We start from the raw sequence: 18,007 nt of genomic DNA, 5'->3' as shown, positions 1-18,007 counted from the left end.
AGAAGCAACAAAAGGGATTTGAAAAATGCTTTAGGTTTTTGGTTTGAATTCTATGAGCATTAGTTTAATGTAGTAACCTATTTTTGTCAACTTTTTAATCATATATTTTCCCTTAAATTTTGGACAAAAACGAGGAATTATCTCTCTATCTTCACAAGCTAGATGTAACTTGTAAGATGTGACTGGTGAACGTACATTATACATACCAAACTCTCCAAATGTCACTTATAAAATTATACTGAATATGATGTTAACGAGGAAGCATAGGCCTTCCGCAAAGTATAGGTGTGTAGTTAAACTTCAAAAACAAGTTGAGGACATTTGTGTATATAATCTAGTCATTTGCATACACAGAGAATTCATTCTTTTCACATATCAACTCAAAAGTGTTTAAATAACTGACGTAAAATGAGAAGTACAAAATTGATCTATTACTCTATAGATTTCTTCAGTTCTCTTGAAGAGCCTTCATCAGATATAGTCTACTGAAGCTCTGTCCAGCAACACTGCAAGCAATACATCAACGGGTTTAGCTTGAAAAATAAAGCGATTAAGTACTACTCATGCAGAGGGGATACTTTCCTAGAGAACAAAAATTGAGAATAAACACGTTGAACAAGGAAGATGACATAAACCTAAACAAACCAACACAAGGGAAGTACTTGTGTGCACCTCGAATATCTCAACGGATAATGGATCTAGATGCCTTCCACTAGCACAAGTACTGGGTTAACTTATCACCTAGATTTTCCCCTCTAAACCTACTTCATTGACTGCTTGATAACACCCTTGAGTGTGCATTACCAATTCATCATGATTTTTTATCAGCTATTACCAAAACTCAAAATAAATACTTGCACACCTAATAATTCCAGTTCCTTACGAGGCCATGGATAGTATAAGGTTAAAAGTATGCCTCAAGGAAATGCTAAATCAAATAGAAACGCAAAAGGGCTCAATCTTCCTCCTCCTTGCTTTTAATTTTTATTTTTTCAATTTTGCATAGGGTAATTCCTCAAGATTTAACTCAGAGTTGTAGAAGAATTTCAAATATTTTTCGTAATTAGAATGTCAAGGACCAATAGCCAAAGATTGGGCAGGTTGAAAATTTGACTATGTTCAGGAGTGGCTGTGTTTCCCTGAGTTGAACAATTCCTATCTGCAATGTTTGCAAACATGCATGTGAGCAATGGTCATCACTTTAGACAGTAACTCACCCGTTAATCTGGTTGCAGTAGTTTGCTATTTGATTAGTTAAGAGAAAGCTGTCCAATCGTGAGGGCTCTGGGATTGTCTTAAAGGCAGGATTAGAAGGATCCTCCTCTGGAAGTGGCTCTTCTCCAGCAATTTTACGTGCCATGTTCTCAGCCCTGCAGAAAAAAATAATCCGGAACAAATATCAAGGAGAAAAGGCCTCTTGAAAATAAACAAATAAATGCAGATTTCACCAGGTATACATCATCTACAGCACAGCCAAGACATCAGAACCCTGAAACTTTTAATTAGCATACTCAACTATCAAGCTGTCACAACTGGTAATGGATTCACCACCAAATAAATAAATAAATCATGTAAGATTATCATATCGGCTATTACGTCTAGGTGATCAAGCACTTGAAATATCTCCACAGAAAGAAGAAGAATACCTCCTCTTTTGAAGCCAAGCTTGCTGCTGAGCTTGTTGACGGGAAAGGTTCCGATAGTAAAATTGGAACTGCAAACAGGTGGTAATGTTAGCAACTGAACATCCAAGCATAGGAAACACTCCCCAGAAAGGGAAAGATTGACCCATGAACAGAAGGACTAACCTTTTGCTGCTCCATTGACAAGTCATCCATACACTCAATCAAAAATTCAACATTCCTTTCCAAATATGGATTAGTTGACAATTGTAGGCACTCATAATCACACTGACAGACGGGGAAAAAAACCATCAGTTAGTTTGTCAGGCTATATCTGATCATTCGAGAATTCTCCCCAAAAAAAAAATACTAAGATACCTGCGTTACAGGTGTATCAGGTTCAAGTTCAGTCATAAAGGCACTTATGAGAGCCGAGTTTGAAACTTTAATCTGTACAAAAGAATGGCAAAATTAAAATGTGAGAAAATTGAAGCAAGCTTTCTTTGTACAACTTTTCTCTCTCTAGAAACTATGAACATAACTTATCTGAAGTTACCATGTTGACAGACTAAAACCAAGATGGCAATATCACTGCATGGTATTTAAAAAAGAATCTTAAACTTATCTTATCAAAGAGTGAAGAACTGCACATCAGATATTGAGTTTAGCCTTAAAACAGTACTCGAACAAATGAAGTAAAGAATGACCTCTCTGGGCAAAAAGAATGGCAATCAATAAGTTGCATTGCTGAAAGAATTTACTCATACAAAGACAAGCTGCACGTGATAATGTAAGAGAGAGAAAAGTAACGTGGATAAGGAAGCATACTGGTATCTCTTCGAAGATGTCGACCCATGAAAGATTCTTTTCCCTCAACCTAGAAATAAACCAACATCAGCAATAGAATAAGTTTGTTATGTCCAAAAGAATTATCCTTAGGGGAATGGAGAATGCAAAAATGCACATACTTCTCTCCAGTAAAGTTATTACTCTTGTAGAGTTCCATGAAAGAATCGGAAAGCTTTAAGGCTTTCAATGCCAAGACACCTTGGTTGGATCTTGAAGGATCATAAATAATGCAAACACAGCGTTTAATATTCTCCTGCAGTCACAAAAAGTCATCGGGTTCAAGTACAAGAGATTATTCGCATAAACAACTGAGTCTGAGACAATCAAAGAGCAACTGATTGAGCAAGAACATAAGAAAATTCTACAAGAGAAGAAATTTTTACAGAATTGAGTGTTCAGTTCACGAAATCATAAATGATAAAAAAAATTATCTTTTTGGACAGAGCAAATACAAGACAAGCAAGCCGGAAGAAATGAAAACACAATGTCATTCAGTTTGAAATCATTCCATGGATGTTCTGGTCAAGCTGTTGGCAGGAGTTGATTTTGACAGTGGATAGTTTAGCTCAAGCTCCTAAAGAGATAAAATAATCCATGTTGCACTGCTTGGGTGTAGGTTATGATATGCAGAAAGACTATGAAGAAACTCGATCTCAAAATATTTCCTTTGTAGCATCCCCTTTTAGGAGAATGCCACTTACGAAACAAAAACTAAATATTATTATTATTTTACCCTCCAAAAAAAAACTAGATGTATATGCATATGTGATCTTCACAAGAGCTCCCGAAAAGTCTACTCCACATGGCCATCTTCATATCCCGTCTCGCACATCACCTACGATAGGAAACAACTATCGCTAAGCATAAAGCTTAGTGGTGTATAACCTTTGGACTTAGAGCCATTAAAAATTCTACAGTTTCCTTTTTCATCATAAGCGGTTCAATAAGGTAGCATTAAGTCCAAGTGAACAAGTATATCAAGTATCGAATACAAATCTTGGAGAGTTTCAAAATATCAATACTAATATTCAAAGGCTTAAGTACCAAGGATGCTTATAATTCAATTCAAAAGAGTAGTCAAATAACCAATTTCACCCCATATGTACGTCATGCCTTCACACTAAGCACAATCAATATCAAGACGGACCGAAGCCCCGAAATCAAGAAGTGTCCATATCAAGAAGGGTCGTCACCCAATATCAAGAAGATCAAAGACCATATTGAAAGTGGCTTTTCACTCGTACTCGAAAATGGACGAAAGTCCATCGGCAAGACGAAATGTAAATCCAAAGTCAAGATGGGCAAGATCTGAATCGAGAGGCATGCCAATATCGATGACAAGTCACCGTAACAAGAAGGAAAAATTCCCAACAAAAATGCAAAATGATCAAGCAATTCGTACAAGTGGGCGATTCAGCGAAAGTTTTGCAATACTTGAGATAATAGTCATACCAAAATACAAAACAAGGAGTAAGGAAACAACCCAACAAAATACTTCAAATTTCAGAAAAATAAAATATTCCAAGTTCAAGTTTATACACGAACCTTGGCGTTTTAGCACACAACAAGTTCTACCACCACTCGAGGAGTTCAATTTCTCTATGTCATAGATCAACCAAAATCCACTTCGTCAAACAGTTCCTCTTAGCTTGTATAAGAGAATATACACCTTAAATACACAATCAAATATCTACTTAAGTTTAAAAGTTTCAGCATATCGAAACTAAACATAAAATCACTGAAAAAATCAATCCAAAGTATCAAAAGGGAATTTCTGGGCAGCACTACTGCCTTGTATTGATGCTCAGTTTCGAAGGGGTAAATGGGATAAATAGGCTTTGTGTCCTCAAAGAAAGTTATAGTTATATGTCTTAGGGTCATATACAACTTTGAATCACCCCTACAGCAATTATGTACAACAAGATATGCTCAAAATACCCACAGCAGTCCATGTAGAATTTTTAGACCAAAATCTGGGCAGCACCTCCCCTGTACTTCATCACCCTTTTTCGAGTCAATAAAAGCAAAACTGGAGTTTGGATCCTAAATAAAATTTATAGCCAAATGAAATAGCTTTCCAAAACATCTTGAATCACTCAAAACTAAGTTTTACACAAGGAGTTATACTACAATTACTAACAGCCGTCCCAACCAAAAACGGGTTTGCAAGCAAAGTTTATTCCCCCAATTTCGACAACAACAACTTATCAAGAACATCAACAACAATATAAACAATCATTCTACGTCATAACTTAACTAATTCCACCCATTTAATCCAACCAAAACAGCCCATAATCCATAAATTCCAACAAAGCAACAAACAAGTTTATAACACTATTTTCTCCGTTCTAATCCGTTAAATCTCTAAACAAGCTTGATAATAAGGAAAAACAACACCTCAATCTTACCTTGAAGTATAAGTCAACCACCTTAATACACTGCTTCTTCTCTGATTTTTAGCTCAAAGTGAAGACAACGCAATGTGCAACGTTTTTCTCTTCACGAGTTTCGGAAATCGGGACTCGAATTTGAGTCAAAAATGGCTTTTAATTCTCTCTCTCTCTCTCTCTCTCTATGGTGTTCTGTAAGTGTATTGAATGAAAGGAAAGAGATAAGGCTGAACTTATCTCTTACATGGTAAGAAATATGGACTGACCCGACTTGGAATCGGGTTGGGCCGAACTTTCTGCCCATCTTGACCCTTCTTCCTTACAATGTCCATAACTTTTTATTCCGATGTCATATATAAGCCAATGACCTATGGTTGGAAAGGTATTTCAATTATCTACAATTTTCATTTTATGGGTTTTCCCAAATTTTCAAATTTTGATAGGGTTATGTCCTCCTGAAGTCAGATCACCCAAAAACATAACTTAAAAAATATAAATATTTTTTTGAAGAAAAAAAATAATTCTTAAAAATAAATTGGGGTGTTACAACTCTACCCCTCTTAAGAAATTTCGTCCCGAAATTTACCTGATAGTCTCCTCAAAACAACTGTGGATGTTGGAGTCGCATATCCTCTTCTCTCTCCCAGGTAGCTTCCTTGCCAGAATAATTTCTCCAAAGGACCTTTACTAAGGGGATGTTCTTGTTCCTAAGCTTTTTTGTATCATGCGCCAAGATTTTGATAGGTTCCTCTTCGTATATCAAGTCATGATTGACCTCAATGGATTCAACAGGAAGACCATGAGATGGATCTGAGCGATATCTTCTAAGCATAGAAACATGGAAGACATTGTGGATTCTATCTAACTCCGGTGGAAGCGCTAGTTTATATGCAACTGGACCAACTCTCTCAAGTACTTCATATGGTCCAACAAATCGAGGACTAAGTTTCCCTTTTTGGCCAAATCTCATAATTCTCTTCCATGGAGAAACCTTTAAAAATACCTTGTCTCCTGCCTGATATTCAATTTCACGCCTCTTAAGATCAGCATAAGACTTTTGTCTATCTGAAGCAATATTTAGACGATCTTTGATGATTTTTACCTTATCCTCAGTTTGTTGCACAATCTCAGGACCAACCAGTTTTCGTTCACCAACTTCACTCCAGCAAAGAGGAGTTCTACACTTTCTCCCATATAAGGCTTCATAGGGTGGCATGCCAATGCTTGATTGGTAGCTATTGTTATAAGCGAATTCAACCAAGGCTAGGTGTCTGTCCCAACTACCTTCAAATTCCATAATGCAAGCTCGAAGCATATCTTCCAAGATTTGAATCACCCTCTCGGATTGGCCATCTGTCTGAGGATGGAAAGATGTACTAAAGTTCAACCTAGTGCCCAAAGCTTCTTGCAAGCTAGTCCAGAATCTAGATGTAAACCTCGGGTCTCGGTCAGATACAATAGAAACAGGAACTCCATGTAGCCTCACAATTTCATTAACGTTCAAGTGGGTAGTCCATTCTGATGGCCAAGAAATGAGCACTTTTAGTGAGCCTATCAACTATAACCCAAATTGCATCATGATTTCTTTGGGTACGTGGAAGCCCAAAAACAAAGTCCATGGTTATTCTTTCCCATTTCCACTCAGGTATTGATAAGGGTTGTAATAATCCTGTTGGGACTTGATGCTCGGCCTTTATCTGTTGACAAGCTAAGCATTTAGAAATATATTCCGCAATGTCCTTCTTCATACCATTCCACCAGTAGTGTTCTTTGATGGTTTGGTACATTTTGGTACCTCCAGGATGCATTGCATATGGTGACGTATGTGCTTCATTCAAAATTTCTTTCCTCAAGTTGTCATCCTTTGGAACACATAACCTATTATGATAAAATAGAGCACCATTCTCCCCTAAAGTAAAATCAAGCTTTCCTCCAGTTTGAACTTCTTTGATCAATTTTACAAGCTTCTCATCTAACTGTTGTGCTTCTTTTACCTGTTCAAGTAGAATTGGCTTGACTTGCAACCTAGCAACAATAGAGCCATCAGAATTAAATGCAAGACGAGCATTCATGGCTCGTAAGTTAAGAAATGAAGTCAGAGGATTAATAGATAAACTAGCAAAGGCTTTACGACTTAGAGCATCCGCAACTACATTGGCTTTACCAGGATGATAGTCAATGGTACAGTCGTAATCTTTAATGAGTTCAAGCCATCTACGTTGCCTCAAATTCAACTCTTTCTGTGTACCCAAGTACTTCAAACCTTTGTGATTAGTAAATATGTGACACTTTTCGCCATATAAGTAATGCCTCCAAATTTTCAAGGCAAACACTATGGCAGCGAGCTCAAGGTCATGAATAGGATAGTTCAATTCATGTGGTTTCAATTTTCGGGAAGCATATGCAACCACTTTCCCTTCTTGCATCAGTACACAACCCAAACCATGATGAGAAGCATCACTATATATCACATATTCTTTACCTTCAGTTGGTAGAGTAAGTATAGGAGCTTGTGTCAATAAGGATTTGAGATTTTCAAAACTCTCCTGGCATTTGTCATCCCATACAAACTTGACATCCTTCCTCAAAAGTTTAGTCAAAGGGGAGGCGATAATGGAGAAGCCTTTGACAAACCTCCTATAGTATCCCGCTAAACCCAAGAAACTCCTTACTTCAGTTGGACTTTTAGGTGGTTTCCATTCAACAATAGCTTAAATCTTACCAGGATCCACTTTCACACCTGCGGCCGACACAATATGTCCCAGAAAGGCCACTTCACCAAGCCAGAATTCACATTTAGAAAGCTTAGCATAAAGCTTCTTCTCTTGCAGAATTTGCAAAATAATTCGAAGATGTTTATCATGCTCTTCTTCATTCTTGGAATATATTAAAATATCATCTATAAATATCACCACAAATTGATCAAGATAAGGCCTAAATACTCGATTCATCAAATTCATGAATATTGCAGGCGCATTAGTTAATCCGAATGGCATCACTAAGAATTCATAGTGACCGTATCGAGTTCTAAAAGCAGTTTTAGGAACATCTTCCTTTCTAACACGCAGTTGGTGATACCCAGACCTTAAATCAATCTTGAAGAATAAATTAGCACCCTTCAGTTGGTCAAACAAATCATCAATTCTTGGTAATGGATATCTGTTCTTGATTGTTATTTTATTCAATTGTCTATAGTCAATACAAAGTCTAAGAGTACCATCTTTCTTTTTCACAAATAGCACAGGGGCTCCCCAAGGAGAAACACTTGGACGAATGAAACCTTTCTCAAGAAGTTCTTGCAATTGAGTCTTCAATTCCTTTAATTCTGCTGGTGCCATCCTATAAGGAGTGATAGAAATAGGAGTAGATCCAGGAATGAGCTTGATCGGAAATTCAACTTCTCTTTCTGGTGGTAACCCAGAAAGATTTTCTGGAAACACTTCAAGAAAGTCACACACAGTAGGTATATCTTTAAGAATAGGACTCTCCACACGTGTATCAATTATGTGAGCAAGATACACACTACAACCCTGACGAATCATCTTTTTTGCTAAGGCCGCAGAAATAATATTAGAGGACAATGACCTTTCACCCTGCACAATAATGTGTGAAAATGCAGGGTCCTTAAAAGTCACATGCTTAGACCTACAATCCACTACTGCATGATATTTATAAAGCCAATCCATACCGATAATAATATCAAAATCATGGAAAGGCATTTCAATCAAATCAGCAGGAAGGACCAGGTTTTGAATCATGAAGGGACAACCTCGATAGATTTGATTGCAAACAACCTGTTGACCCAAAGGACTTTGGACAAGCACACCATAATCGAGTCTCACAGGTTTCACATTTTCAGAAAAATCCAATGATGAACAAACATACGAATGTGTAGAACCAGGATCAAATAATGTAACGACACATAAGTCGAATAAGTGAAATTTACCAACAACCACATCTGCTCCATCTTGTTCATCCCTCTGTCTCATCGCATAAGCTCGTGCTGTAGCTCTTGATCCACTCGCTTGATTGGATCCACCTGCACCTGTTGCTTGTGTGTTTCTAGATCTTGCACCTCTATCCCCTTGAGATTGAGTGGTAATAGGTTTCTGAACATAGACTTCCGTACGCGGAGAAGAAATGGGATTAGGATTAGGACAATCCCTCACTTTATGATCGAAGCTCCCACAATTAAAACAAGCGCCAGAAGCTCTTCTACAAGTACCAAAGTGATTTTTTCCACATTGTGCACACGTGGGTATACGAGTCTTGCCTTGACCATAGCTTGGAGTGCTGGCAGTAGAGTAACTTGATCTATTCTGCTTATGCTGGGCTAACTTACGAAAAGTATTAGCTGTGGAACTGTCAAACCTCCCTCTTTTTGATGGACCTCTTGAATCTGCATAAGCTTTCCTGAACTTGTGTTCATTTCTACCAGTTTATTCCTTGTCGATCCTTTCCCAAGTAAGAGCAGCTGAAACTAATTTAAAAAAATTTTCATGTTGTAGGACCGCTACAGATTTCCTGATAGAATCATTCAAACCGTCTTCGAACCGCCTGCACTTATCTTTTTCGTCGTTAATAATACCCCCAGCATAACGGGACAGCCTGAGAAATTGCTGCTGATATTCAGCGATAGACATGCTCCCTTTAGACATGCTCCCTTGCTCTAAATTTAAGAACTCTTTTTTCTTTGCATCGTGATAAGCAGGTGGGACATACTTCTTATGAAATTCCTTCACAAAATCATCCCAAGTAAGAACAGGAGGTTTTTCCCTGGCATTCGGTACACTTATCCACCAATCATAGGCATGTTTTTGTAACAGTGAGACAGCATACTTAAATTTGGCAGTGTCTGAACACTCTAACTGCTCGAATACTCTTTCAATTCGTTCCAACCACTGCTCGACATCGGTAGGGTCAACAGTTCCTTCAAACTCAACTCCCCCCATTTTTCTCATTTTCTCATAGTTCATTTCATCAGGGTCAGGCTTTCTTCTAGCCATGTGATGAAAGAAATTAGTCATTTGTTGAAAATGGGGATCAGCAACAGGAGCACTATGACTCATTTGGGGGTGTGGCCCAACTCTTGTGCCCTGATTATTTCTGGTGTGGCCCAACTCTTGTGCCTCGATTATTTCTGAAGCTAACACCCCAATTTATTTTTAAGAATTATTTTTTTTCTTCAAAAAAATATTTATATTTTTTAAGTTATGTTTTTGGGTGATCTGACTTCAGGAGGACATAACCCTATCAAAATTTGAAAATTTGGGAAAACCCATAAAATGAAAGTTGTAGATAATTGAAATACCTTTCCAACCATAGGTCATGGGCTTATATATGACATCGAAATAAAAAGTTATGGACATTGTAAGGAAGAAGGGTCAAGATGGGCAGAAAGTTCGGCCCAACCTGATTCCAAGTCGGGTCAGCCCATATTTCTTACCATGTAAGAGATAAATTCAGCCTTATCTCTTTCCTTTCATTCAATACACTTCCAGAACACCATAGAGAGAGAGAGAGAGAATTAAAAGCCATTTTTGACTCAAATTCGAGTCCCGATTTCCGAAACTCGTGAAGAGAAAAACGTTGCACATTGCGTTGTCTTCACTTTGAGCTAAAATTCAGAGAAGAAGCAGTGTATTAAGGTGGTTGACTTATACTTCAAGGTAAGATTGAGGTGTTGTTTTTCCTTATTATCAAGCTTGTTTAGAGATTTAACGGATTAGAACGGAGAAAATAGTGTTATAAACTTGTTTGTTGCTTTGTTGGAATTTATGGATTATGGGCTGTTTTGGTTGGATTAAATGGGTGGAATTAGTTAAGTTATGACGTAGAATGATTGTTTATATTGTTGTTGATGTTCTTGATAAGTTGTTGTTGTCGAAATTGGGGGAATAAACTTTGCTTGCAAACCCGTTTTTGGTTGGGACGGCTGTTAGTAATTGTAGTATAACTCCTTGTGTAAAACTTAGTTTTGAGTGATTCAAGATGTTTTGGAAAGCTATTTCATTTGGCTATAAATTTTATTTAGGATCCAAACTCCAGTTTTGCTTTTATTGACTCGAAAAAGGGTGATGAAGTACAGGGGAGGTGCTGCCCAGATTTTGGTCTAAAAATTCTACATGGACTGCTGTGGGTATTTTGAGCATATCTTGTTGTACATAATTGCTGTAGGGGTGATTCAAAGTTGTATATGACCCTAAGACATATAACTATAACTTTCTTTGAGGACACAAAGCCTATTTATCCCATTTACCCCTTCGAAACTGAGCATCAATACAAGGCAGTAGTGCTGCCCAGAAATTCCCTTTTGATACTTTGGATTGATTTTTTCAGTGATTTTATGTTTAGTTTCGATATGCTGAAACTTTTAAACTTAAGTAGATATTTGATTGTGTATTTAAGGTGTATATTCTCTTATACAAGCTAAGAGGAACTGTTTGACGAAGTGGATTTTGGTTGATCTATGACATAGAGAAATTGAACTCCTCGAGTGGTGGTAGAACTTGTTGTGTGCTAAAACGCCAAGGTTCGTGTATAAACTTGAACTTGGAATATTTTATTTTTCTGAAATTTGAAGTATTTTGTTGGGTTGTTTCCTTACTCCTTGTTTTGTATTTTGGTATGACTATTATCTCAAGTATTGCAAAACTTTCGCTGAATCGCCCACTTGTACGAATTGCTTGATCATTTTGCATTCTTGTTGGGAATTTTTCCTTCTTGTTACGGTGACTTGTCATCGATATTGGCATGCCTCTCGATTCAGATCTTGCCCATCTTGACTTTGGATTTACATTTCGTCTTGCCGATGGACTTTCGTCCATTTTCGAGTACGAGTGAAAAGCCACTTTCAATATGGTCTTTGATCTTCTTGATATTGGGTGACGACCCTTCTTGATATGGACACTTCTTGATTTCGGGGCTTCGGTCCGTCTTGATATTGATTGTGCTTAGTGTGAAGGCATGACGTACATATGGGGTGAAATTGGTTATTTGACTACTCTTTTGAATTGAATTATAAGCATCCTTGGTACTTAAGCCTTTGAATATTAGTATTGATATTTTGAAACTCTCCAAGATTTGTATTCGATACTTGATATACTTGTTCACTTGGACTTAATGCTACCTTATTGAACCGCTTATGATGAAAAAGGAAACTGTAGAATTTTTAATGGCTCTAAGTCCAAAGGTTATACACCACTAAGCTTTATGCTTAGCGATAGTTGTTTCCTATCGTAGGTGATGTGCGAGACGGGATATGAAGATGGCCATGTGGAGTAGACTTTTCGGGAGCTCTTGTGAAGATCACATATGCATATACATCTAGTTTTTTTTTGCATATTATTTTGGCCATGTGGAGTAGACTTTCTCTACCACCACTCGAGGAGTTCAATTTCTCTATGTCATAGATCAACCAAAATCCACTTCGTCAAACAGTTCCTCTTAGCTTGTATAAGAGAATATACACCTTAAATACAGAATCAAATATCTACTTAAGTTTAAAAGTTCCAGCATATCAAAACTAAACATAAAATCACTGAAAATCAACCCAAAGTATCCAAAGGGAATTTCTGGGCAGCACTACTGCCTTGTATTGATGCTCAGTTTCGAAGGGGTAAATGGGATAAATAGGCTTTGTGTCCTCAAAGAAAGTTATAGTTATATGTCTTAGGGTCATATACAACTTTGAATCACCCCTACAGCAATTATGTACAACAAGATATGCTCAAAATACCCACAGCAGTCCATGTAGAATTTTTAGACCAAAATCTGGGCAGCACCTCCCCTGTACTTCATCACCCTTTTTCGAGTCAATAAAAGCAAAACTGGAGTTTGGATCCTAAATAAAATTTATAGCCAAATGAAATAGCTTTCCAAAACATCTTGAATCACTCAAAACTAAGTTTTACACAAGGAGTTATACTACAATTACTAACAGCCGTCCCAACCAAAAACGGGTTTGCAAGCAAAGTTTATTCCCCCAATTTCGACAACAACAACTTATCAAGAACATCAACAACAATATAAACAATCATTCTACGTCATAACTTAACTAATTCCACCCATTTAATCCAACCAAAACAGCCCATAATCCATAAATTCCAACAAAGCAACAAACAAGTTTATAACACTATTTTCTCCGTTCTAATCCGTTAAATCTCTAAACAAGCTTGATAATAAGGAAAAACAACACCTCAATCTTACCTTGAAGTATAAGTCAACCACCTTAATACACTGCTTCTTCTCTGAATTTTAGCTCAAAGTGAAGACAACGCAACGTGCAACGTTTTTCTCTTCACGAGTTTCGGAAATCGGGACTCGAATTTGAGTCAAAAATGGCTTTTAATTCTCTCTCTCTCTCTCTATGGTGTTCTGGAAGTGTATTGAATGAAAGGAAAGAGATAAGGCTGAATTTATCTCTTACATGGTAAGAAATATGGGCTGACCCGACTTGGAATCAGGTTGGGCCGAACTTTCTGCCCATCTTGACCCTTCTTCCTTACAATGTCCATAACTTTTTATTTCGATGTCATATATAAGCCCATGACCTATGGTTGGAAAGGTATTTCAATTATCTACAACTTTCATTTTATGGGTTTTCCCAAATTTTCAAATTTTGATAGGGTTATGTCCTCCTGAAGTCAGATCACCCAAAAACATAACTTAAAAAATATAAATATTTTTTTGAAGAAAAAAAATAATTCTTAAAAATAAATTGGGGTGTTACATCCTTGGTGGGATGGCACTTCCCTATGCTACTGAATTCCCTCACATGAGTGATAAGTAGAGACAAAGGCAAGAGAACCAAAAGGCAATTGGGCAAGGAATTACACTCACACATTTAAGTCCTGAAATTCATATTTATTTTTTTGGCACTCTTGAAGTGGGAAATAAAGCAACTATCAAACGTTTGGGAAGATACATTGAGTATGCATGACAGGGAGCAGAAGAGTTCCTGATAACGACAATCATACATATAACAAGCTTTATAAGCAGCTTTTCAAAATACATAGTAAGTGCAAAAATACTCAGCAAACTTAAATTCTCATTCGGCAGAGCTTACATGTTCACATACGAAACATAAACATGCAGAAAGAAATTTATGCAAGTGAATAGGTAGTGGCATGCTGCATCTTTCGAACACATGATCCAACTTCAGGGCTTCTCTGAATCTAACCTATTTATTATAAAATAGAATCTAAAGGAATTTTGACATGTGAATCCTTTTGGTTCAACTGAAAGATATACTTCGATTTGCATATTTACTACACCACAAGGATCATTCAGCATAAGCCAAATATATTACTCCCTCTGTCCCAATTTATATGACTTACTTTCCTTTTTAGTCAGTCTCAAAAAGAATGACACATTTCTATATTTAGTAACAATTTAACTTTAAAATGCTCATTTTATCCTTAATGAAATGATTTCTAGCACATAAATAACTATGACTCATTTTAGACCACAAATTTCAAAAGTTTTTCTTTCTTTCTTAAACTCCATGCCAAGTCAAACTAACTCATATAAATTGGAACGAAGGGAGTAGTTTAGTTGGCAAATCACAGAGAACTGATAAAGAACATCAATCTACAGCAGGTCGGCTAACTTCTTGACTAAAGAGAAGAAATATAAACATGGCATGGGGGGAAAAGCGAACAAATAAGAAGTTGTTATATTTTGTTTTCTGGAAAACCATACACACACACAAGTATTATTAGCACGTGAACCAAAACAAGTGTAATTCTATTACCGATACAATCAATTTCACAATCCAAAGATGAGAGATAGAGATGGAAAGAATCATAAATGAACAATATACCTGGTAATTCATGAAGGTCTCTATCAATTCAACAGTTTGAAAAGAACCAAATAAAGTTGATTGGTACCTGTAATATAATACCAACAAAAAGTTCATAGTTCGGCACATTACCAATAACCATATTACAAGGGCAGAAGTGGCAATATGATCCGAGTTTAACAAAACCAGAAAAAGAAATGTCAAAATGTCTAACACACATCAATCATTAGTTACTCATCATAATCAATCATCATAGTCCAAAAAAAATAATCAATCCAGCAACATTTTTTATCAACACAGTACACATAGACCACAAATCTCCACCACTTCCACAATCTCCAACACATAGAAACTGACCAACACAAACAAAATGCCATACACAAATCACAAAACTAATGCTCCAGTCCACACGGACCACAGGTTCAACATTTTTTATGTTTGGCAAATACATAATTGTCTCTGATGTAGTCAAACAAGAAAGTATGCGTACCAACCAACGGTGTTGTTGTCAACATTAACCTCCCTTAGGCATCTCATCATTTCAAGCTGATAATTAGCGCCCTCAGTCTCGATCTCTTCATCTTCTTCACGAACCTGAACAAAATATATTTTAAGAAGGCGTCCACTCATTTATGAATCTGAAACAGCAATTTTGAAACAACAAATTTTTGGATAAATAATAAGCAAGAAATTCTAGAATTTAACATACCGGAAATGGAAAACAGTTTGTGACTTCAAGAACACTTCCGACATCCAATCCAAGAAGTTGCCCAGTGACCAAAGCTGGGGAAAACTCCTTGCAATGCTTTATTATCTTCAAAAGGACCTGTAGCACAAAATTTACCTCAGGAAATTATGCATGTACTAAACACGTCTATACACATACTTATATACTATTAAAATACAATAATTTTACCATCACAACTAATCTTTCCAGGACCATGTGGTATCTTTTAAAATTGTTGATACAACACATCATTGGCAATCATTTAGGATGAGGGTGTACATTAACCAAAAAAGATACATTCCAACACATCGTGGGCAATCATTTACTTCGAAGCTGACAATCATTTAGGATGAGGGAGTATATTGAAGATAAAATATACATTCCAACAAACTCGTATAAGTTGCCATCTATATAAGAGAACTAATAGAATATATAAGCTAATATGTTTCTTACAGGGTTTTCTTAACTAAAAGGATGGGTCATCTTATAGCCATTACTTCTTTGAATTGCATCCATCACACAATTAATTACCTTGTACCAACAAAATTATAGTTCTTTTCCTCCTAGAAGCCGGTCAGTGAAATTTGTTATGGAATAAGTTAATTGAGTTCAATTCAGTTAAGCCAAAAACCACATTGCAATCCTAGATTAAAGGGATTGACTAATATTAACCTTTTGTTTATGAAAGAACTAATTAATAGTATCAAATTCAGATCAAAGGAAAAGATGGCAATTCCCCCATCGAAAATGAGAAGATGGGAAGTTGGTCCAAATCAGAAAATTACTCAGTGTTACAACAATCGCTGAGTGAAATAAGCAACAACAATAACACGTATGCCTCAATCTGGAACCAGTTTGGGTCCACTATATGAATGCTCCAAATCCACTCCGCTCCATTTGGACTTGTTTCATTCCAAAAATTGTTAATTTGACTTTTAAGCTGAATCAAACCCAGCTAATGTAAAAGTGAACAAACACTAATAGGTAATATAATTTTAGCAACAAGACTAACCCTCATCCCAACTATTTGACATCACCTATATGAATTATTCACTTCCAATGTGTTTTGTTCTTCGCAAAATCCACAAGTATTCTGAGTGTTTTTGTAATAAGAACCTTAAATAAATAACTTATAGTAACTTGTAAGATAAGTTCCTACGCTTCTTTTTTCTCAGCCAAAGAAATCAGAGAAGGTGAGGAACAAACTAAATTACAACTTACAAGCATCAAGTCTCACAAGTCTATCATTGCATTACTGTACACATGCATGAGTTTATAGTTTATATAACACTAACTAACTTAGCTCAATCAAAAATTCTACTTTTAGCTTAGAAAAACAATCAAGACCAACTTCTTTTAGCTCAATCAATAAAATTACTACCTAAACCCGATTTTCAATAAAATGCCTATATTTTCGATGTGTAGCTAAATTTTCCATAATAAACTTATAACTGCTTTCCCAATGCACAATGTCCTCCTCCTAACTTGTGCAGTCAAGGAGAGAACATGCATATACTATATCATTGTAAAGACAAAGTGTACCAGTCCTTCAATCTGAACGACTCGCAACGGCAGTGCAGCTTCTCCTTCTTTAGCTGCAACTTGCAAAAATGATCTCGGTACTGCTGCAACACCAAATGAAAGATCAATTGCCTGTACTGATTCTGTAAAAATACTCAAAAGTAAAGAGAATTTACATACCGTTCGCCATAATTGAATCGGAAGTTCTCTCCGCGGGGAGAGAAATCACTGGAGATGAGAGTCGAAGAGGGATTTTTATTTATGGCCCGAACTATGGGGCCTAATTCAGAGCATATATTGGGCTTGATAGTAGGAATTAGGTCTTTTCAAAATCGAACCAAAACCGATAAATGTTATTGATTTGACCGGTTAGATTTTTTTATTGGGCTATCGATTCTATAACGGTTTGGAATTATTTCTTAATGGGTTAACCGATAAACTGATAGTAAATTATAATTATACCCTTCGATATAAAGTTCTTCACTTAAGGTGTGGTTTCATACTTCTCATTGTTTCAATTTTTTAGTTATTCTATAAGGTGTCAGTATGTGCTTTTGAACAAAGATGCAATTTACTAGCTCATGTGCGTGGTTCATTTGTTTCGTTATATTATTTCTAAGTGATTTTTCATTATTTATTTATTTTTATTTTTGGGGGGGGGGGGGGCGTGTGAAATCTTAATAGTTAAATTGATAATCAAACTGTGAACAGTCGACAACCGATAAATTGATATCTTGATGATTTTATAATGATTGAACATGTCTATAAAGTGATAAATTTTAAGCTTAACTAATCGATATGCAATCATGATAGGAATTATACCCGGCACCACTTTTGAGCATCCCTAATTAAGCCATAGCCATGATTTTTAGAGTATTTAGATTGAGCCAAAAGTCTATCGAAAATATGTTAAATATTTTGAAATTATTGACTACTCTTAAAAAGAAGTCCTCCAAGCGATTATATGTGCACTTGCTACCTCTGGATCAAATATTTAATAAGAGACACTAATAACTAACAAATACCCAATGTTTAGGCAACTTTATGTAAAAATGTCATAACTTTGTTTGCTTTCAATTTTTTTTGAAGTTACGTT

General features: G+C 36.3%; 1 protein-coding gene across 2 annotated transcripts; it reads right to left on the bottom strand.

Annotated features, from left to right (window-relative positions):
* Window positions 1-299: 299 nt before the first annotated feature.
* On the bottom strand, window positions 300-17,180 carry LOC129883156 (eukaryotic translation initiation factor 3 subunit H-like). 2 transcript variants are annotated; one of them, XM_055957754.1, is made up of 12 exons: window positions 17,092-17,180; window positions 16,933-17,015; window positions 15,373-15,489; window positions 15,154-15,257; window positions 14,685-14,751; window positions 2,591-2,724; window positions 2,451-2,499; window positions 2,001-2,072; window positions 1,809-1,910; window positions 1,647-1,714; window positions 1,218-1,370; window positions 300-506 (listed from the first exon to the last, which is right to left on the bottom strand). In XM_055957754.1, the coding sequence occupies exons 1-12, from the start codon at window positions 17,099-17,101 to the stop codon at window positions 449-451; spliced, it is 1,017 nt and encodes a 338-aa protein (XP_055813729.1). In that variant the 5' UTR covers window positions 17,102-17,180; the 3' UTR covers window positions 300-448. The 2 variants fall into 2 exon arrangements, with proteins under 2 accessions (XP_055813729.1, XP_055813736.1); XM_055957761.1 differs by having other exon boundaries at window positions 16,933-17,012.
* Window positions 17,181-18,007: the final 827 nt, after the last annotated feature.

The sequence above is a fragment of the Solanum dulcamara genome, chromosome 1 (assembly GCF_947179165.1).
Source record: "Solanum dulcamara chromosome 1, daSolDulc1.2, whole genome shotgun sequence".
NCBI lineage: Eukaryota > Viridiplantae > Streptophyta > Magnoliopsida > Solanales > Solanaceae > Solanum > Solanum dulcamara.
The sequence above is the reverse complement of the archived record's forward strand: the minus strand, read 5'-3'. Positions and strand labels throughout refer to the sequence as shown.